Source organism: Mobula hypostoma, chromosome 6 (assembly GCF_963921235.1).
Source record: "Mobula hypostoma chromosome 6, sMobHyp1.1, whole genome shotgun sequence".
Taxonomy (NCBI): domain Eukaryota; kingdom Metazoa; phylum Chordata; class Chondrichthyes; order Myliobatiformes; family Myliobatidae; genus Mobula; species Mobula hypostoma.
Window position 1 is genome coordinate 122,019,905 of NC_086102.1, and position 17,466 is coordinate 122,037,370.

The 17,466-nt window shown below is 39.7% G+C and overlaps 1 protein-coding gene across 2 annotated transcripts in view; it reads right to left on the minus strand.

The window, feature by feature from the left end:
- The window catches only part of bard1 (BRCA1 associated RING domain 1), a 258,292-nt gene that overhangs the window by 80,010 nt on the left and 160,816 nt on the right, over positions 1–17,466 (minus strand). Inside the window, exons 7-8 of one of the 2 annotated variants that reach the window (XM_063051578.1) lie at positions 2,850–2,958; positions 223–355 (exon numbers count right to left, since the gene is read on the minus strand). In XM_063051578.1, the coding sequence (XP_062907648.1) occupies positions 223–355; positions 2,850–2,958 (242 nt within the window). Of the gene's footprint in view, positions 1–222; positions 359–2,849; positions 2,959–17,466 lie in introns of both variants that reach the window. The other variant, XM_063051577.1, reaches the window with a different exon arrangement.

Below are 17,466 nucleotides of genomic sequence, written 5' to 3' on the forward strand. Positions count from 1 at the left end.
CACTTTCCTATGGACTACTTTAAAGATCAATGTAAATATGAAACTCATTTTATTTAGTGATGCAGCATCCCATTTCTCCACATACGGTAATTTCAAGAAGTTTTCCTTATTTCCAATCTCTATATCAAAGATTTGCTATTTGCAACTATTATATATCTGTGTGTTCATCTTTAAGCAAGCTGCTGGGAATAACGTTTGGAATTCTTTTCCAAATAAACATACCAGAGGTACTAAATTCAGTGCAACTTCCAACTTTTAGTAGCCTTATTAATCTGTTGAGCTTATTCTTGTCAGCTGGAAGGAGTCCACTTCCCAACAACATGATAGGTTCATCTCTTCTCTGGCTCGTAGATGCCTGCTTGTTGAAAGAAGAGAATTGCCTCAAATAAGATAACCATTTTTGTAAGTGCAGTAACAACTAAAAAAAACTTGCTCTTAATGATTAAATGATATGATTTATACCATAATGCTTGGCACCATGCATTATTAACTAATATGGCATTCAATTACACCCCCCCCCACCCCATTAGAAGCATGGTATAAACTGCTTACTCTGGCATCTATCCAAGCTGAGAGCTGTTACTAAATATACTAAATATAACTACTGTTACCAAATATAACTTAATTAATTAAACATTACAAAGCCAATCCCAGTAATTAATTACTATCCCCATCATCAATATTCATGATAAAAATTGCTTTTGATTAATGATGAATAAACTAGAAAATGGAAATACTTAGGCTAAGATCAATCCATTTTGCACAGGACATGCAACATCTGAAACATGGATTCAGCAAAGGAAATAAAGTATCAAACAGGGTACTCATTCTTAATCATTATCCTTCTGTAGGTACGTGGAGACTGAAAGAAGCAACTGGGCTTTTCCTTAAGACCCTTCAAGCTAGAGGTAGTGTTCATACATTAATGGTCAGTGGCAAATGTACAAAACAAAACCTTCCAGTGAACGTAACTCTGCATATAACTCAACTGATAAAAATTATTTTACAACAGTAGTGCTAAAAAGAACTAAACACTCACTTAATTACACTGGGCAACAAAGATTTTGCTTCCTAATACTTTTTGGTGTATCTTATGGATTTTGGGCTGTTGATCATGAAAATCACCTCAATCTCCTTGACATGCCTATCTTTGCTATTTCAAGTCATAATTCCAGTCAATTAAACTGTTGCCCACAATGTAAGCTGAAAAGTTTTCTATGTTGTCCAGGCATGCCTGGGCATGCTAAGGCAGGGGGATGCTGCGTGGCAGGACAGGGTTTCGAAAGGCTATAAAAGCATCATGCACACACCATTCTAAGCATTGTGTTTATATCAGTTTGCGATCATGTAGAAGCACATGCTCTACATGCATTGCATATTGTGTGTACTCATTATAATAAAGTAATTGTATTTTCGGGAGTATTTGTTATAGCCAAATGTCTCACCAATGTTGCAACAGTCCCAGTACTTTCTGTTACATTTGTGGAGAGTATACGCTTAAATCTCAAAGATGGATCATGACTCTTATTAAGAAAGCTCTACTTTGAGTGTAAAAATGGTGATCAAAACAAAGCCTGGGCTCCAAACACTTGTTGTGCAACATGAGCTGTCGACCTGAGCTTGGATCAGAGGTACTCGGAAATCAATGCTGTTTGCTGTCCTGATGATATGGTGAGAGCAGAAGGATCATGTGAGAGACCGTTACTTCTGTCTGACCAGTGCGTCTGCTAAAAACAAGAAATCCATTGAATATCCCTATCTCCCTTCAGCTATGTGATCTATGCTGCATGACAATAGTTTTCCATCACTGAAGCTACTAGAGGTAAGGAGTCTAGCAGAGGCAGACGAAGATGCCATGATGCACGAGCCAGAAATGGATAATGACATAGACACTGAAACAGATTTTAAACCCTTCATGTCAAGTGAGCCTCATCTGATAACTCAATTTCAGATAAATGACCTTGTTAGAGACTTGGTTTGTTAAAGGGAAAATCAGAATTATTGGGTTCGAGACAGCAAGGATGGAATCTGCTGTCACCAGTCACAAAAATTTCCATTAAGAATTTTGATTTGATGCTTCCCAGAATAACTGAAGTCAAGATTAAGGAAGGCACTTTTTATTGGTCCACAAATCAAACAGGTCATCAAAGACAGGTAATTCGAAGAACTTCTATTGGGACCAGAAAAAGAAAATCACATGGTAGGTATTCAAAGATATCGTTGAAATTTTTCTTGGCTACTGCAGAGCACCAAAATACGTGCAGTGGGTTGACAGCCTACTTCAAGCAAACAAAACCATTAAGAGCAACGTATTACTAAAGATTCATTTTCTGCATTCCCATTTAGACTTCTTCCCTGCAAATCTTGGCACCGTCAATGATGAGCATGGCGAAAGGTTTCACGAGGACATTGTGATCATGGAGAAATGGTATCAGGGCAACTGGAATCAATCAAAGCTGGCTGATTATTATTGCACACTTAAGCACGAAGCCTCAGACACTGTGCACAAACAAAAGTCATCAACAAAACATTTTTAGCTTAGTTGAACTATTGCAAAGCATCAGCACTGTTATGAAATTAAATGCATTATGTTCAATAAAAGTTAATTTCTTGTTTCTCCAAATTCCTACATGATACAAGTAGTCTGAAATTATATTTGTATTCAGCTTCAAGCAATTTATCATAACCACAAAAACATTCTGATGAAGCAGAACCTTTGAAAAAAATCTGCTGTCCAGTGTTATCTATGAAGCTATTTTCATGAACCATATAGATAATAAAATTTGATCTAATCACTGAAAACAATATTAACACTTTAAAGGAATAATGATGCAACTCAGCATACATACTGCAAGGCATTGCTCAACAACTGGATTTTCATCTTTAGTGGAAGGCTTCAGAGCTGCAATCAGTTGTTCAGTATTTGCATAATCAATCGGCCGCAAACCAAAGATATTGCTGTGGAGACAATTTGAAGATAAAAATTTCAGTAATTTGGTACATGCCATATTTATTCCCAAAACAAAATGAAAATAAACCAGGATTCAATATTTCATCAATTATTTTTGTGAAAATCTTCATTTAATGATTTTGAAAAAACAGCTCTTTTTTCAAAACGGCTATCAAGTAAGACTAGAAAGCAGATACATATCCATTTTCAGATGCTGTACATAGAAAGCTCAGTGTATGGTAACATGGAGGATTCCATAAGTTTAACACACTGAACCTGAATGACTTCCAATAAACTTTACAAGCGAGTCATTTCTAGCCAAATTGAAGGACGAAATGACCCATGCTTATTCTAGCAATTTAAAATTTTCCAAGAAAATGTTTTGATTTAATATTAAAATTTTAAAGAGCATCTAGTCCTACTTCCTTTAGTGTTCTAGGGCTGTAAGGAATTCTCAAAAATTTCTCACACATAAACTTATAAATTCAAAGGCCAAGGTACGTGATACTTTAATAGGTCAAGGTAAGGAAGATATTGGATTCAATATGTAATAAAATATAATAGAGAAAATAATGGGATGTGAGATGGCCACATCCCTAGGACACACATTCGCATCTGACAGTATTTGAAGAAACATTTGGAGAAATTGTAACTCTATTAGCTATAACTTAAAATTTTTGAGAATTAGAAAAATATACTTCCTGCATAAATTTTACTTATTACACACACACACACACACACACTACATCTTTCTTCCAAACTACATCTGTGTTCAATGGCTACAAGTAACAATGCAATTAGTCAAAATATAATGAAGTTATATTTCAGTGCTAAACAGAACTAACATGTTTTTTGAACTTACAGTACTTAATATGAAACAAAGCTGGAAACATGATTATCTTTCAAATTTGTCAGCATTATGAAAGGTTTTTATAGAGCAGACAAAACAAAATTTTCCTCTTGAAGGGAGAACAAACCTAAGTCTATAAATGATCTGGAGGAACTGAACTTTGAGTAGCCGGAATGTAATTTGTACTGCTCAAAATTGTGCTGGCTGTGAGTATAGATCAGCGATTCTTTAATTCTGCTGGGAATATGAGGGTAGTTTCATTGTCAGTGCTGCTCGCAGCTCTGCTGATGTAGCTTTGGAGATCTACCAACTCCAGATGTTATTGTGCCCAACGATGTGGGTGGGGAATCAAGCATTTTAGAGTAGGTGACAAGGAAACTGAAAAGGAGGGACTAGAAAAAAATGAACCAAGGAAGTTTAGAACAGTACATGCAAAATAATGGAGGAACTCAGCGAGTCAGGCAGCATAATTTAAAATGAATAAACAGTTGATATTTTGGGCCAAGATCCTTCATCAGAACTAAGTAAGTTTGCATGCATATCCAGATACAGTCCATGCAGAACAACCTATATTATTTCTAGAATTTTCTCAATCTAAAATGCTTGTTTTTATTTTCACAGTCAGTCCTGGGTTTGCCCATACTGTTCTTGCATACCCATAATTTCAACAGGCTTTCATTCAGGCTGAGTTCTTCCACAGTAAAATGAGTCATAAGGTAATTATCTCTCACAGTTAAAATGTGAAAAGCTGTTAAAACATCTAATAATTAATCACATTATTTACATAATGAATGGTAATCAAGTTATTTAAATTTCAAAAGACAACCAGTAGATACTTGGATGCCAAGAGCACGATTAGAAAATCATGTCCTTGTCAAAAATAAGATAATGCTTGAGAAAATAATGGGTCATTGTGTTTAGGTTTTGATAGAAATATTTAATAACCCTTGATATAGATAACTTTATGTAGAATCAAGGTGGAATTGAATGGAAAGATATATCTACAGAGCTAGATAAATATTGGCAAGAGAGCTTATGTGGAGCAACAGATCATTTTGAAAGGATGTGATTACAGGACTGAAGATATCCTACTGTGATTACAAAGAGCCTTGGTGAGACTGAACCTCCAATGTCACAGGGTTTTGGTCTCCTTGTCTGAAGTAGGACAGAGCTTTCACAGAGCGAGTGCAGCAAAGATTCACTAGATTGCTTCCAGAGGGTGCTCTGCTTTCTGAGAAGAGAATATGAATGTGTCATGCCTGCACTCTCTGGGGTTGAAAAGTATGAGGGGTGACCTTATTGAAACTAGTAAAACTCTCACAGGGTCTATCAGGTTAGAGGCACGGAAGAGGTTTCCACTGGCTGAGCAGCCCAGGACCAGGGGTAGTCATCTCAGAATAAAGAGGGGTCACTTACGAAGGATGCAATGAGAAACTTCTTCACTCAGCGTCTGGGGAAATTTGGGATTCTCTACCCAAGAGAGCTGTGGTAGCCCAGTCATTGAATTAATTAAAGACTATATTGAGGAAATTAAGGAATATGAGAATACTGCAAGAAAACGGCACTAATGTAGATGTTTAGCCATGAACCTGACGTATGCCAGCACTAGACTAAGGGCCAGTTGGCCAACTCCCCCTTATGTTTTAGTGCACAGTTATGGTTAGTTGTTTGAACGTACACCAGGGAAACAAAAACAAAATAATAAAAAAAAACTATAAAATACTACTGACACTAGAACACTGAAACAAAAACAGCAATGATGAGAGGTCATTAACCTGAAATGATAAGTGTTTCTCCACAGATGCTGGGCATCTCCAGTACTTTGCTTTTATTTTGTAACAATCCTGTCTCAGGACAGCCATACAAGTCAAAGGCCAAATGCATGAAAGAGAACTTTGTGAGTGGTGTGGCTTCACATCATTGGTGTACAATCCAGATACTAAGTAAACCTCATGAGGAACGTCTATACTACATGTTAAGTGTTCTCAGTAGTGAGCTTGCCAGTCTAATTGTGAAAGTATTTAGCCAAAACGATTCTATCTTGTTACATAACAGCTTGATAACCAGTATTGTCAGTACAAGGACGATTTAAGAGATCTAACAGAAAAGAGAAATTTAAAGCAAACATTTGTGAGGTTTTACATCTTCTTACATGGAGGCAGAAACACATTATTCTCCTGCCTCAGTCTATAAGGGACCCATATTACCTTTTGTAGTCTTTTCCCTTCATATTTCTATTGGAGATTTTACAGTCTGGCTTTAAATGTCTCTCAAGATTATGCTCATATTCCACTTTCCCTTCATGTAGGCATTCCATCCTCAAGTTTGCAGTAAACTATAAATTATTCCTTGACACATTACCCACTGCAGGTTTATTGTCATACTTTTTAATGCTGTTTCCCCAAATCTGCCACAGCAACTCAGTCAGAATGAAGGGCTACAGACTAGAAGTGTTAATTACTTCTCTTTATATGGAGAGGGGAGGGAACATTGACTCAGACCTTGAGAGGTCTGCGTTGGGCATTTTCATGCCTTACAAGGTGCAGATTGGAAGTCTGTGTGGGGCACCACTCCTCACACAGACACTAGAGCAATGTGTGGTTAAGTGCCTTGCTCAAGGACAAAAATACGCTGCCACAGCTGAGGCTCGAACTAGCGACCTTCAGATCACTAGACAAACGTCTTAACCACTTGGCCACGTGCCCAACACAATATGAATACTGCCCAACTCATTGAATGTTTCCAGCAATTTCTGGTTTTGTTTCTGATTTCCAGTATTTCAGATTTTTATTTTGTTGCAGGTAAGAAATCAAAAGTAGCATAGTGATTAGCACAACGCCTTACAGCAAAGCAGACCTGGGTTCAATTCCCACTGCTGCCTGTAAGGAGTTTGTACGATCTCCCTGTGAACGCAAGGGTTTCTTCCCAGTGCTCTGGTTTCATCCCAGTCTAAAGATATACCAGTTGGTAGGCTAATTGGCCATTGTAAATTGTCCTGTGAATAGGCTCGGATTAAATCAGGAGTTGGTGGGTGGTGTGGCTCAAAAGGCCAGAACAGCCTGTTCTGCACTGTATCTCAATAAAGTGACACAATATTATAAGATTCCTTAATAATTAATTAGTCATTAGCTCTTTGGAATGAACTGTACTAGAAGCTGGACGAGATTATCTAACTGGCATACAGATAAATACCATGCTTACAAGCACAGGAGGTGGCCATTTGGCCTATCATTCACCATCCATCTCCTTGAAAGAGCAATCAAGTTAGTCTCACTCATCTGTTCTATCACATTTCAGGTTTTCTTACAACCCAAATTTTTTCCAGTATTTTTTTATTAAAGTGGCTCATTTCAGATCAAAACCCTTCATGAATATGTTCTCTATCTATTCCTTATGGTTCCTACAAAGAAGCACATGTGGATACCAACCGTCCATCGTGACAGAGCAGCAGGATTAATTTGAGATGATGAACTAATATTGCAGTTATATATTATCAGCCCCAAGTCTAATTTTGCCTGCGAGTACGATGGCACCAAAGCCACATTACGTCCGTGCAGTGAACAGAAAGGTGATTGGGCAGGAGGGGGGGGGGCGCAAAAGGAGAAAGTGGGGGGGAGGGAGAAAGTACTGGAATCATTTTTGTGAACCTCCTTTGAACCCTCTCCAGTTTCAGCACATCCTTTCTAAGCTGATGGGCCCAAACCTGCTCACAGTACTCCAAGTTAGGCCTCACCAATGCTCTACAAATTTTCAATATTGCATCCTTGCTGCTATATTCTAGTCATATGCTTCCAAGAATTCCAAAACCTCATCCTTAGGAATGGACTCCAACATCTTACTAACCACCCAACTCAGGCTAACTGGCGTCTAATTTCCTGTATCTTGCCTCCCTCCCTTCTTAAAGAGTGGATTGACATTTGCAATTTTCCATTTCTCTGGAACCCTTCCAGAATCTACTGATTCTTGAAAGATCACTACTCGTGCCTCCACGATATCTTCAGCTACCTTTTTCAGAACCCTGGGGTGTAGACCATCCACTCCACATGACTTATCTACCCTTAGACCTTTTAGCTTCACAAGCACCTTCTCCTTAGATACACTCAATTCTGCCCCCCGACACTCTTCAATTTCTGGCATGCTGTTGATGTCTTTCACAGTAAGTAATCTGATGATTGGATAAGGCCATAAGATATAGAAGCAGAATTAGCCATTTGACCCATTGAGTCTGCTCTGCCAATTTATCATGGCTCATCCAATTTTCTTCTCAGCCCCAATCTCCTGCCTTCTCCCCTTACCCCTTCATGCTGTGACCAATCAAGAATCTATCAACTTCTGCCTTAAATATACATAAATACTCGGCCTCTACAGCTGCCTGTGGCAAAGAATTCCACAGATTCACCACCCTCTGGCTAAAGAAATGTCTCCTCAACTCTGTTCTAAAAGGACACCCCTCTATTCTGAGGCGGTGTCCTCTGGTCTTAAGACTTTCCCACCATAGGAAAGAAACATCCCCTCCACATCTACTTTATGAAGGCCTTTCACCATTCAATAGGTTTCAATCAGGTTACCCCTCATTCTTCTAATTCTAGTGAATTCAGGCTCAGAGTTATCAGATACTCTGCACATGACAAGCCATTCAATCCTGGAATCATTTTCGTGAACCTCCTTTGAACCCTCTCCAGTTTCAGCACATCCTTTCTAAATTAAGGGGCCCAAACCCTGCTCACAGTACTCCAAGTTAGGCCTCACCAATGCATGATAAATTTTCAATATTACATCCTTGCTTCTATATTCTAGTCAAGTTTTTAATATTCTAGCGTGATAGTTTTAAATATACAAATTTGAAAGAGACCATGCTTCTGAAGACAACCTTAATTAAACTGCGGCTTGTTCAGACTAGGAACATTATTAAGCAACATACATACCAACTTGACTGCCAAGTGTTCAAGAGGCTTAAGCAAGAAGAGGTGAAGCTCTAGGTAAGTTTTTGCTAAGTTTCTATCATTGTCTATTAATACATTGCTGTTACAGTGAAAATGGGCCCATGATCCTTCATGTGAGATGTAGGAAGAGTGGGAGGCTTCCTTTACTGGTTGACTGCTGGTGACTGGTGCTGTTCCGCAGGACTCAGTGTTGGCACTGCTTCTTTTCAACAATTTGGATGGTGGAATTGATGACTTTATAGCCATGTTTGTGGATGATACAAAGGGAGGTGGAGAGGTAGGTAGTGTGAGGAAGCAGGGAGTCTGCAGAAGGATTTAAACAAATTAGGAAAATTATTACAAGATTAGGGGCAAAGAAGTGGCAGATGAAATACAGTGTAGGGAAGCATGTGGTCATGCACTTTGGTAGAAGGAATAGTGACATACACAATATTATAAACAGGGAGCGTATTTAGAACTCAGAGATGCAAAAGGACTTTGGAGTCATTGTGCAAGATTCCCTCAAGGTGAACGTACAGGTCTGAATCAGTGGTAAGGTAGGCGAATGCAATGTTAGTATTCACTTTGAGAGGCTAGAATGTGGAAGCAAGGATGTAATGCTGAGTCTTTATAAGGCATTGGTCAGACTGCACTTGGAGTACAGTGCGCAGTTTGGGGACCCTTATCTAAAAAAGAATTTGCTGGCATTGGAGTGTGTCCAGAGGAGGTTCATGAGAAGGATCCCAGGAGGGAAAGGGTTAATGTATGAGGAGCATTCAATGGCTCTGGGTCTGTACTTGTTGGAGTTTAGAAGAATGAAGGTGAGACCTCCTTGAAACCTATCAAATATTGAAAAGTCTAGACTGAGTGTACCTGGAGAGGATGTTTCCTATATTGGGGGAAACTTGAACCAGACAGCACAGCCTCAGAATAGAAGGGCACCTCACCTCATTAGAGCAGAGATGAGGAACTTCTTTCGCCATAGGCTGGTGAATCTATGGAACTCATTACCACAGCTTGCTGTGGAGGCCAAGTTAATTTATTCTATATTAAGTACATGTATATCACCATGTACTATCCTAAGATTCATTTTCTTGCAGATACTTACAGTAGAACAAAGACATACAATAGAATCAATGAAAATCTACACACAAACCATGGACTGACAAAAAACAATCAATGCAATCAAGCAAAAGAACACAAACTGTGCAAATACAAAACCAATAATAATACTAAATAAATGAATAATACAAAAACATGACAGAGTTCTTGAAAGAGAGTCCGTAGGTTGTGTTTAGTGATGAGATGAGTAAAGTTAACCATGCCTGTTTGAGAGCCTGATGGTTGTAAGGTAATATTTATTCCTTAACCTGGTGGTGTGGGACCTAAGGCTCCTCTATCTCTTAATGGCAGCAGTGAGAAAACAGCATGGCCCAGATGGTGGGGGTCTTCGACGACTGATGCTACTTTCTTCTGGCAGTGGTCCTTGTAGATGTAATCAAAGGTGGGAAGGGCTTTGCCTGTGATTGACTCAGCTGTACCCACCACATTTTATACACTTTTCTGTTTATGAAAAATTGGTGTTTCCATACCAAGCCATGATGCAGCTTGTCAGGATACTCTCCACCAGGCATCTACAAAAGTTTGTTGAAGTTGTTGATGGCATGCCAAATCTTCTAAGAAACCAGAAGCACCACTGTAATGGCACTTACGTGCTGTCACAGACCATCCAAAATGATTATATCAAGGAATTTAAAGTTACTGGCCCTCCCCATCTCCGTTCCCTTAATGAGGACTGGCTCATGGTCCTCCATTTTCTTCCTCCTGTAGTCAATACTCAGCTCTTTGGCTTTGCTGATGTTGAGTTAGAGGCACCATTTCAACTAGATTTTCAGTCTTGCTTCCACCACCTTTGATCCAGCCAACAACATTAGAGTTCTCAGCAAACTTAAATATGGCATTGGAGCTATACTTTGCCTCACACTTATAAATGTAAGGTGAATAGAGAAGGGGTCTAAGCACACAGCCTTGTGGCACACCTGTGAAGGAGATATTGCTGCCAATCTGAACTGACTGGGGTCTGCAAGTAAGGAAATCGAGGATCCAAATGGACAAGGACGTATCGAATCCTAGGTCTTGGTGTTTATTGATTAGTTTCAAGACGAAAATAGTGTTGAATGCAGATCCATAGTTAATGAAAAGCATCCTGAAGAAACATCTTCACTGTCCAGATGTTCCAGACTTGAGTGAAGAGCCAATGAAATGGCATCTGCTGTTGACTTCTTATGACAGTAGGCAAATTGGAGCAGATCCAAATTACTCCTCTGAAAGCACTTCATCACAGTGGATGTAAGTCAGGTTCCCATGTTCTACTTGGGCACCGGTATGATTGTGGGTACCTCACACTGCTGAAATGAAAGGTTGAAGATGTCAGTAAACACTCCAGACAGTTGATCAGCACAGGTCTTCAGTACTCAGCCAGGTACACCAAAGGGGCCAGATGTTTTTGGTGTATTCTTCCTCCTGAAGAATGTTCTCACATTGGCCTCAGAGACTGAAATCACTGTGTTGTCAGTGGCTGAGGGAGTTTCTGAAGGTGTTCCCATGTTTTTCGAGCATAAAAACGCATTGAGCTCATCTGAAGGTGAAACCTTGTTGTCATTTATATTGCTTGGTTATGCCTCGTAGGAGGTGATAGCATTCCAGCCCTGCCACAGCTGTCAAACATCTTTTTGAGATTCAAGTTTGGTCTGGAATTGCAACTTTGCATGTGAGATGGGCTTCTGGAGAACATGCCTAGACCTCTTGTACCTTCTTTGACTGTCAGGCCTGAATGCTACTGATCTTGCTCTCACTGGCTGTGGACCTCCTGGTTCATCCAGTGCTTCTGCTTGAGGAAGATTCTGAATGATTTTGTGGGAACATACTTGTCCATGAATGTCTTTATAGAGTCTGTGAAAACTGTGGTGTATTCATTTAGGCCCACTGAGTCCTCGAACATGGCGCAGTTCACTGACTCGTAGCATTCGCATAACTGCTCCTCTGTTTCCTAAGGCCACCTCTTTGTTGTGTTTATCTCTGTTGCTTTGCTCTTTAGCCTCAGCATATATGCATGTAAGAGGAGGACAACCACATGACCATATTTCCCAAAATGCAGTCCAGGGACAGTTTGTAGGCATTATTAATAGTAGAGTAGCAGTGATTAAGTGTGCTGGATCATCTGTGCTGATGGTAATTGGGCAGTGATCTGTTCAAGCAAGCCTGATTGAAGTCCCCAGCAAGGATGTGAAGGCTATCAGGGTAGGCTGTTTCTTGTTTGTTAATCAAGAACTGCAATACATCGAATGCTTAATGTCAGTCTTTGGTGGTATGCAAATTGCAGTGAGGATCATAGCAGAGAACTCTTTCAGTAAGTAGAATGGTATGCACTTAATCATTAGATGTACCAGTTAAGAAGAACAAAAGTGTGACAAGATTACTATGTCCAAGCAGCATGAAGAGTTTATCATCAATCAGTCCCTCAATTGTTGCCCTTTCCAGATATTCTGCAGTTTGTGTTTTCCAGTGACTGTACATAAACCAACATTATGCTTGAAAGAAATAACCTCATACATCCTCGCTTTGTTCTGGCCTTAAGTCCAGCCTGGCACTCTCTGTTCCAGCGGTGGCTGAGCATCATCTGCTTCAAGGTGCCATTCCTGCGTCCTGAGAGTCAAGCTCATTGAGTCCCTAAGATCATAAAATCGCTAGTTCATTCAGACAGTTCAAAAGTACCTTTCTTAAAGGGAAATTACAGGCTGCAGTTTCAAGCAATCATAGTTTAGATGAAGTGTATCCAGTAGTTTTGTAACCTGCTCGCATAAAGTCATCATATATTGCCATGGTCATTTTGATAACTGGTTAATTAGATCTATTTAAAACAGAGGTTGATGGGCTATAAATAACTACTACATAGAGGTAAATGGAAACAAAACATTATTTTCTGAATTTCTGTTGGAATTGAACCAGAAACCTAGAGTCATGGGCGTGATCTACAGTCACTTAATTTGCATTTGACCCTTGGGTCCACACTATGAACAGCTTATCCTGTTGATAAATTGAAAATTACTGACTTGCGTAAAGAACTCTTTAGGCCTCGCTGGAGGAAACGTTGATAAAGGAACTAATTGTCTGCAGCACTGATCATAACGTACAATAATTTAATTTATAGCTGCTTAGTTGCAATTTACCTCAATCCAACATTTCTCCAATGTGATTGTGTACATTTTTTTAAGCAAATGAAAACCTGAAAATATGAAGGGGAAGGATCTACTTTATTCTGGAGTAACTTTAAAGTAGTTATGCACAGAACAAGTGGTCTGATTAATAATTTCAGTGAGTCAGGTGTTGAAGGAGGTCAGGATACTTCAGACTTAGTCTTTGCTGCGCCAAGCTTCTATGTGGTCAGAGTTGTTCTTGCCCACTTGCATCCAACCTCCCATACCTTTCATGAAGCCATCTCATTAGTGCTTCTTCAGAAATAGTATAAGATCAGGAGCAAGAAAGAAATATAGCCATAAAATATTCACAGTTGGTGCACCTGACCTCGCCATTGGAAAAGTTACATCTACAGTTTCAAACTAAATTGAAATTCCAGAGGCTATACAATAAATATGGAACATTTTCCTCTTGGGGATGGCAGGCAGCGATTCGTGAATTGACTCTGCATGATTCTTGACCTGGGCCAGAAATACCGCTGCTTTCTGAATTTTTATAACCTCCTCGGCTTCTGAAATTTTCCAGGAAAGTTTGGGAGATATGTGTCCAAAGTGAGGCACTTCATTCATAAACCTAAGCAAACTTGAGACAGATTTTAAAGTTAGTAAAAGGGCCAAAGGGACAATACGCAAAGGACAGAGAAATGTTCTCTATGCCTTGTTGAATCAGCACTAAAGAAATCTTATTATACTATTGAAGACAAATAAGCAAAGAGTGACAAAAATAATAATTTTACCTATTACCAACATGATCCCTAAATATACAACACAGCAACTGCTTACTTTTAACATATTAATTATAGAATAATGTACAACTGGCCACTTCCAGTCGAAAGAGCATGACGTAACACAGAACAACTGCACATGATATTTGTTAACAGAGCTAAATAGCTATCATGCAGATGATTACATGAAACAAGTGGAAAGCCAATATCACAAGAGCAACGGTAGTAATTTACTACAGAATCTTTGAGATAACTGGTGGTGTGCGGGATATTGAAAGAAGGACAATAGGGAGAAAAGAATAACAGACATCCAGAGAGGCAAAATAGAGAAGAGGGGTTTAAAGCAGGGGAGATGGTGGAGGAAGGGCGGGGAAAGGAGGAAACGTGTGAGAAAGAGAGAGACGGGGAATGTCATGGGAGCAAGGTGGGAGAGGGTGTGGGGGCAGGAAGGGGTACAGGAGTTAGGAGAGGGAGCGAGATAGGCATGAGGGGGGGTGCAAGGTGGGAGAGAATTGGAGTTGGGGAAGGCTGAGTGGCGAGAGGAAAACAGGAGGATGGATTTTTGGGGAGAGAGATATACTGTGGAAGAATATGGGAGAAATGCATGCATTAAGTTAACACCTTGCACAATCTTGTGGTATGCAAAATACTTCTAAAGTATTTTATTGTCATACAGAAACATTAATGTAATTGTCTTTCACAGCACTCAGTTACATGATTAGATAATCTGATTTGCTATCCTGGATGAGAGATAAATGTCAGCACACACTTTAGGAATGCTTTCGAGCCTCTTTTCCAACAGCACTGTGAGATCTTTTCATTCACTAAAGATGACACAGAATAATCCAGTTTAGTGTCTCAAACTAAAAGATAGCACCTTTGACAAAACCGCAGATTCCCAGTATTGCACTGAAGTGACTGTAGATTATTGACAGAGCACTGTGTCGACATGGGCAAAGCATTCACTTCAAATAACCAGCACAAATACCAACCCCCCCCCCCCGCCCCGCCGTAACACTGCTGCCCTGGACTCATTTTTCCTATTAACACTGTGAAATGTTCAGTGAGTACATCAGTATAATCCCATAAGATTTTCATTCAAAAGCATAGAGCTCCCAAGCAGAAGTATCTGTGAGTAATGTAGAAAACTTACAAGACTTGACAGGTATAACTTGTGATCTTCTGGGACTTGAACAACGCTGCCAACGAGCCACCGCTAATCCTGTTTCAGCCACCTACCAGGCACAACCCCAAACCTAGTAATCCTTAATGGAAACACCCAGCTCCCCCCACCAGCAGTCTACTTTCTGGATGTCCCCATTATGGGATCTTCTCTTATCAATGCAAATTCTCTGCCAATCACCTTGCCCTCCTCTAGTGATTCACTCCCCAACTTATTTCCTTCAGTCTTTACAATGATGGAGGGACTGTGGGATGAACATGATCATGGTTGATACTTTGGGCTTTATGCATAGTTGAAGGTTTGGGTCTCATTTTCAATTGCCCAATAATCCATACTTTGTGCATCTTGCATTATAGTTAGACAACAGTAATTACAAATGACAGAATCAAAATATGAAGGCATCCTTCCAAATCGGATGGTGAAATTTAATAAATGTCTTAACTAAAGTGTAAATTGAACTTGCAATGAATCCAATAAATAAGTCTACAGGAAAATATTTATTACTTACAGCTCTATTAGGCAGGCATTGCTGCAGGACAAGGCAAGAACAGCTGGAAGCAACTGCATGGACCAGACAAAGATATTTGAATAATGCACAAGTTACAAATGGGAGTTACGGATTAGTGCATCTTTAATTAAATCCCCGGCAATGGCATTTTTTCCTTATTTGTGGTATAAAGAAGCATAGCACAAAAACATACTTTTTATAAATATATTTATTATCGGTCGAAGCACAACATTAACTAAACTTGGATATGATTTTTTGGGATTGGGGACAAGGTCTAGAAAGCAGCAGAAGTGTTGACTGCAAATGGCTATCGATATTTGAACTGAAACCATTGTGAATGAACATTTTAAAAAATCACTTACAGCGGCTACAAAAAGTATTCATCCCCCTTGGCAGTTTTCACGTTTTACTGTTTTACAATATTGAATGGCAGTGGATTTAATTTGTCTTTATTTGACACTAATCAACAAAGAAAAGGCTTTTTTGAGTCAAAGTGAAAACAAATCTCTATAAAGTGATATAAATTAATTACAATTATAAAACAAAATAATGGACTGCATAAGTATTGACACACCAAATCATCACCAGTGTAGCCAAATGGTTTTAGAAGTCACATAATTAATTAATTGGAGATCTGTTTTTGGAGACCTGTATGCAGTCAAGGTGTTTCAATTGATCGTAGTAAAAATACACCTGTATCTGGAAGGTCCAAAGGCTGGTGAGTCAGTATCCTAGCAAAAAGGTTATTGAAAAGCACAAGTCAGAGAGATGGAAACAAAAAAAATTTCAAGTCACTGAATATCCCTTAGAGTACAGTTAAGTAAATCATCAAGAAATATAGCACAGCTGTAAATCTGCCTAGAGCAGGCCATTCTCAAAAACTGAGTAACTGTGCAAGAAGGGGACTAGTGAGGGAGGCCACCAAGAGACCCATGACAACTCTGGTGGAGTTACCAGCTTCTGTGGCTGAGATGGGAGACTGTGCATACAAGAACAGTTGCCTTGGTGCTTCACCAGTTGCAGCTATATGGGAAAGTGGCAAAGGGAAAGCCACTGTTGAAAAAAACTCACATGAAATCTCAGCTAGAGTTTGCCTGAAAGGCATGTGGGAGACGCTGAAGTCAGCTGGAAGGTGGTCTATGATCTGATGAAACCAAAATTGAGGTTTTCGGCAATCAGACTGAATGCTACATTTGGTGTAAGCCAAACATGGCACATAATCAAAAACACATCATCCCTACCGCGAGGCATAGAGCTGGCTGCATCATGCTGTGGGGATTTTTCACTGCACCAGGCCCCAGAAGATAGGGGGTCAAATGAATGCAGCCAAATACAGGGAAATCCTGGAGGAAAACCTGATACAGTCTGCAAGAGAACTGCAACCTGAGAGAAGATTTGTTTTCCAGCAAGACAATGACTCCAAACATAAAGCCAAAGCTACATAGGAATGGCTTAAAAACAACAAAGTTAATATCCTGGAGTGCCCAAATCAGTGTCCAGACCTCAACCTGATTGAGAATTTGTAGCTGGACTTGAAAAGGGCACTCACGATCTCCATGCAATCTGACAGAGCTTGAGCAGTTCTGTAAAGAAGAATGGGGAAAAATTGCAGTGTCCAGATGTGCAAAGTTGATAAGAGACTTATCCACACAGACTCAAGGCTGTAATTGCTGCCAACGGTTCACCTAACTGCCCAGTGGGTTATTGGTACCCAATTGCTCACCATTGAGAACATCTACCATAAACGCTGCCTCGGCAGGGCGAAAAGCATTATCAAGGATGCATCTCACCCTAACCATGGACTTTTTACTCTCCTCCTATCAGGTAGGCGCTACAGGAGCCTCCGCTCCCGCACCAGCAGGCACAGGAAGAGCTTCTTCCCTGAGATTGTGACCCTGCTGAACCTCACATCACAGCGCTAAGCAGTATTGCATCCATATTGTACTATCTCAGTGTTTTTATATTTGTGTGCTGTAGCACTTACTTTTTATTCGCAGTTATATTGTAAACACTATTCTTTGCATTTCTGGTTCGATGCTAATTGCATTTCATTGGCTTTGTATCTGTACTCA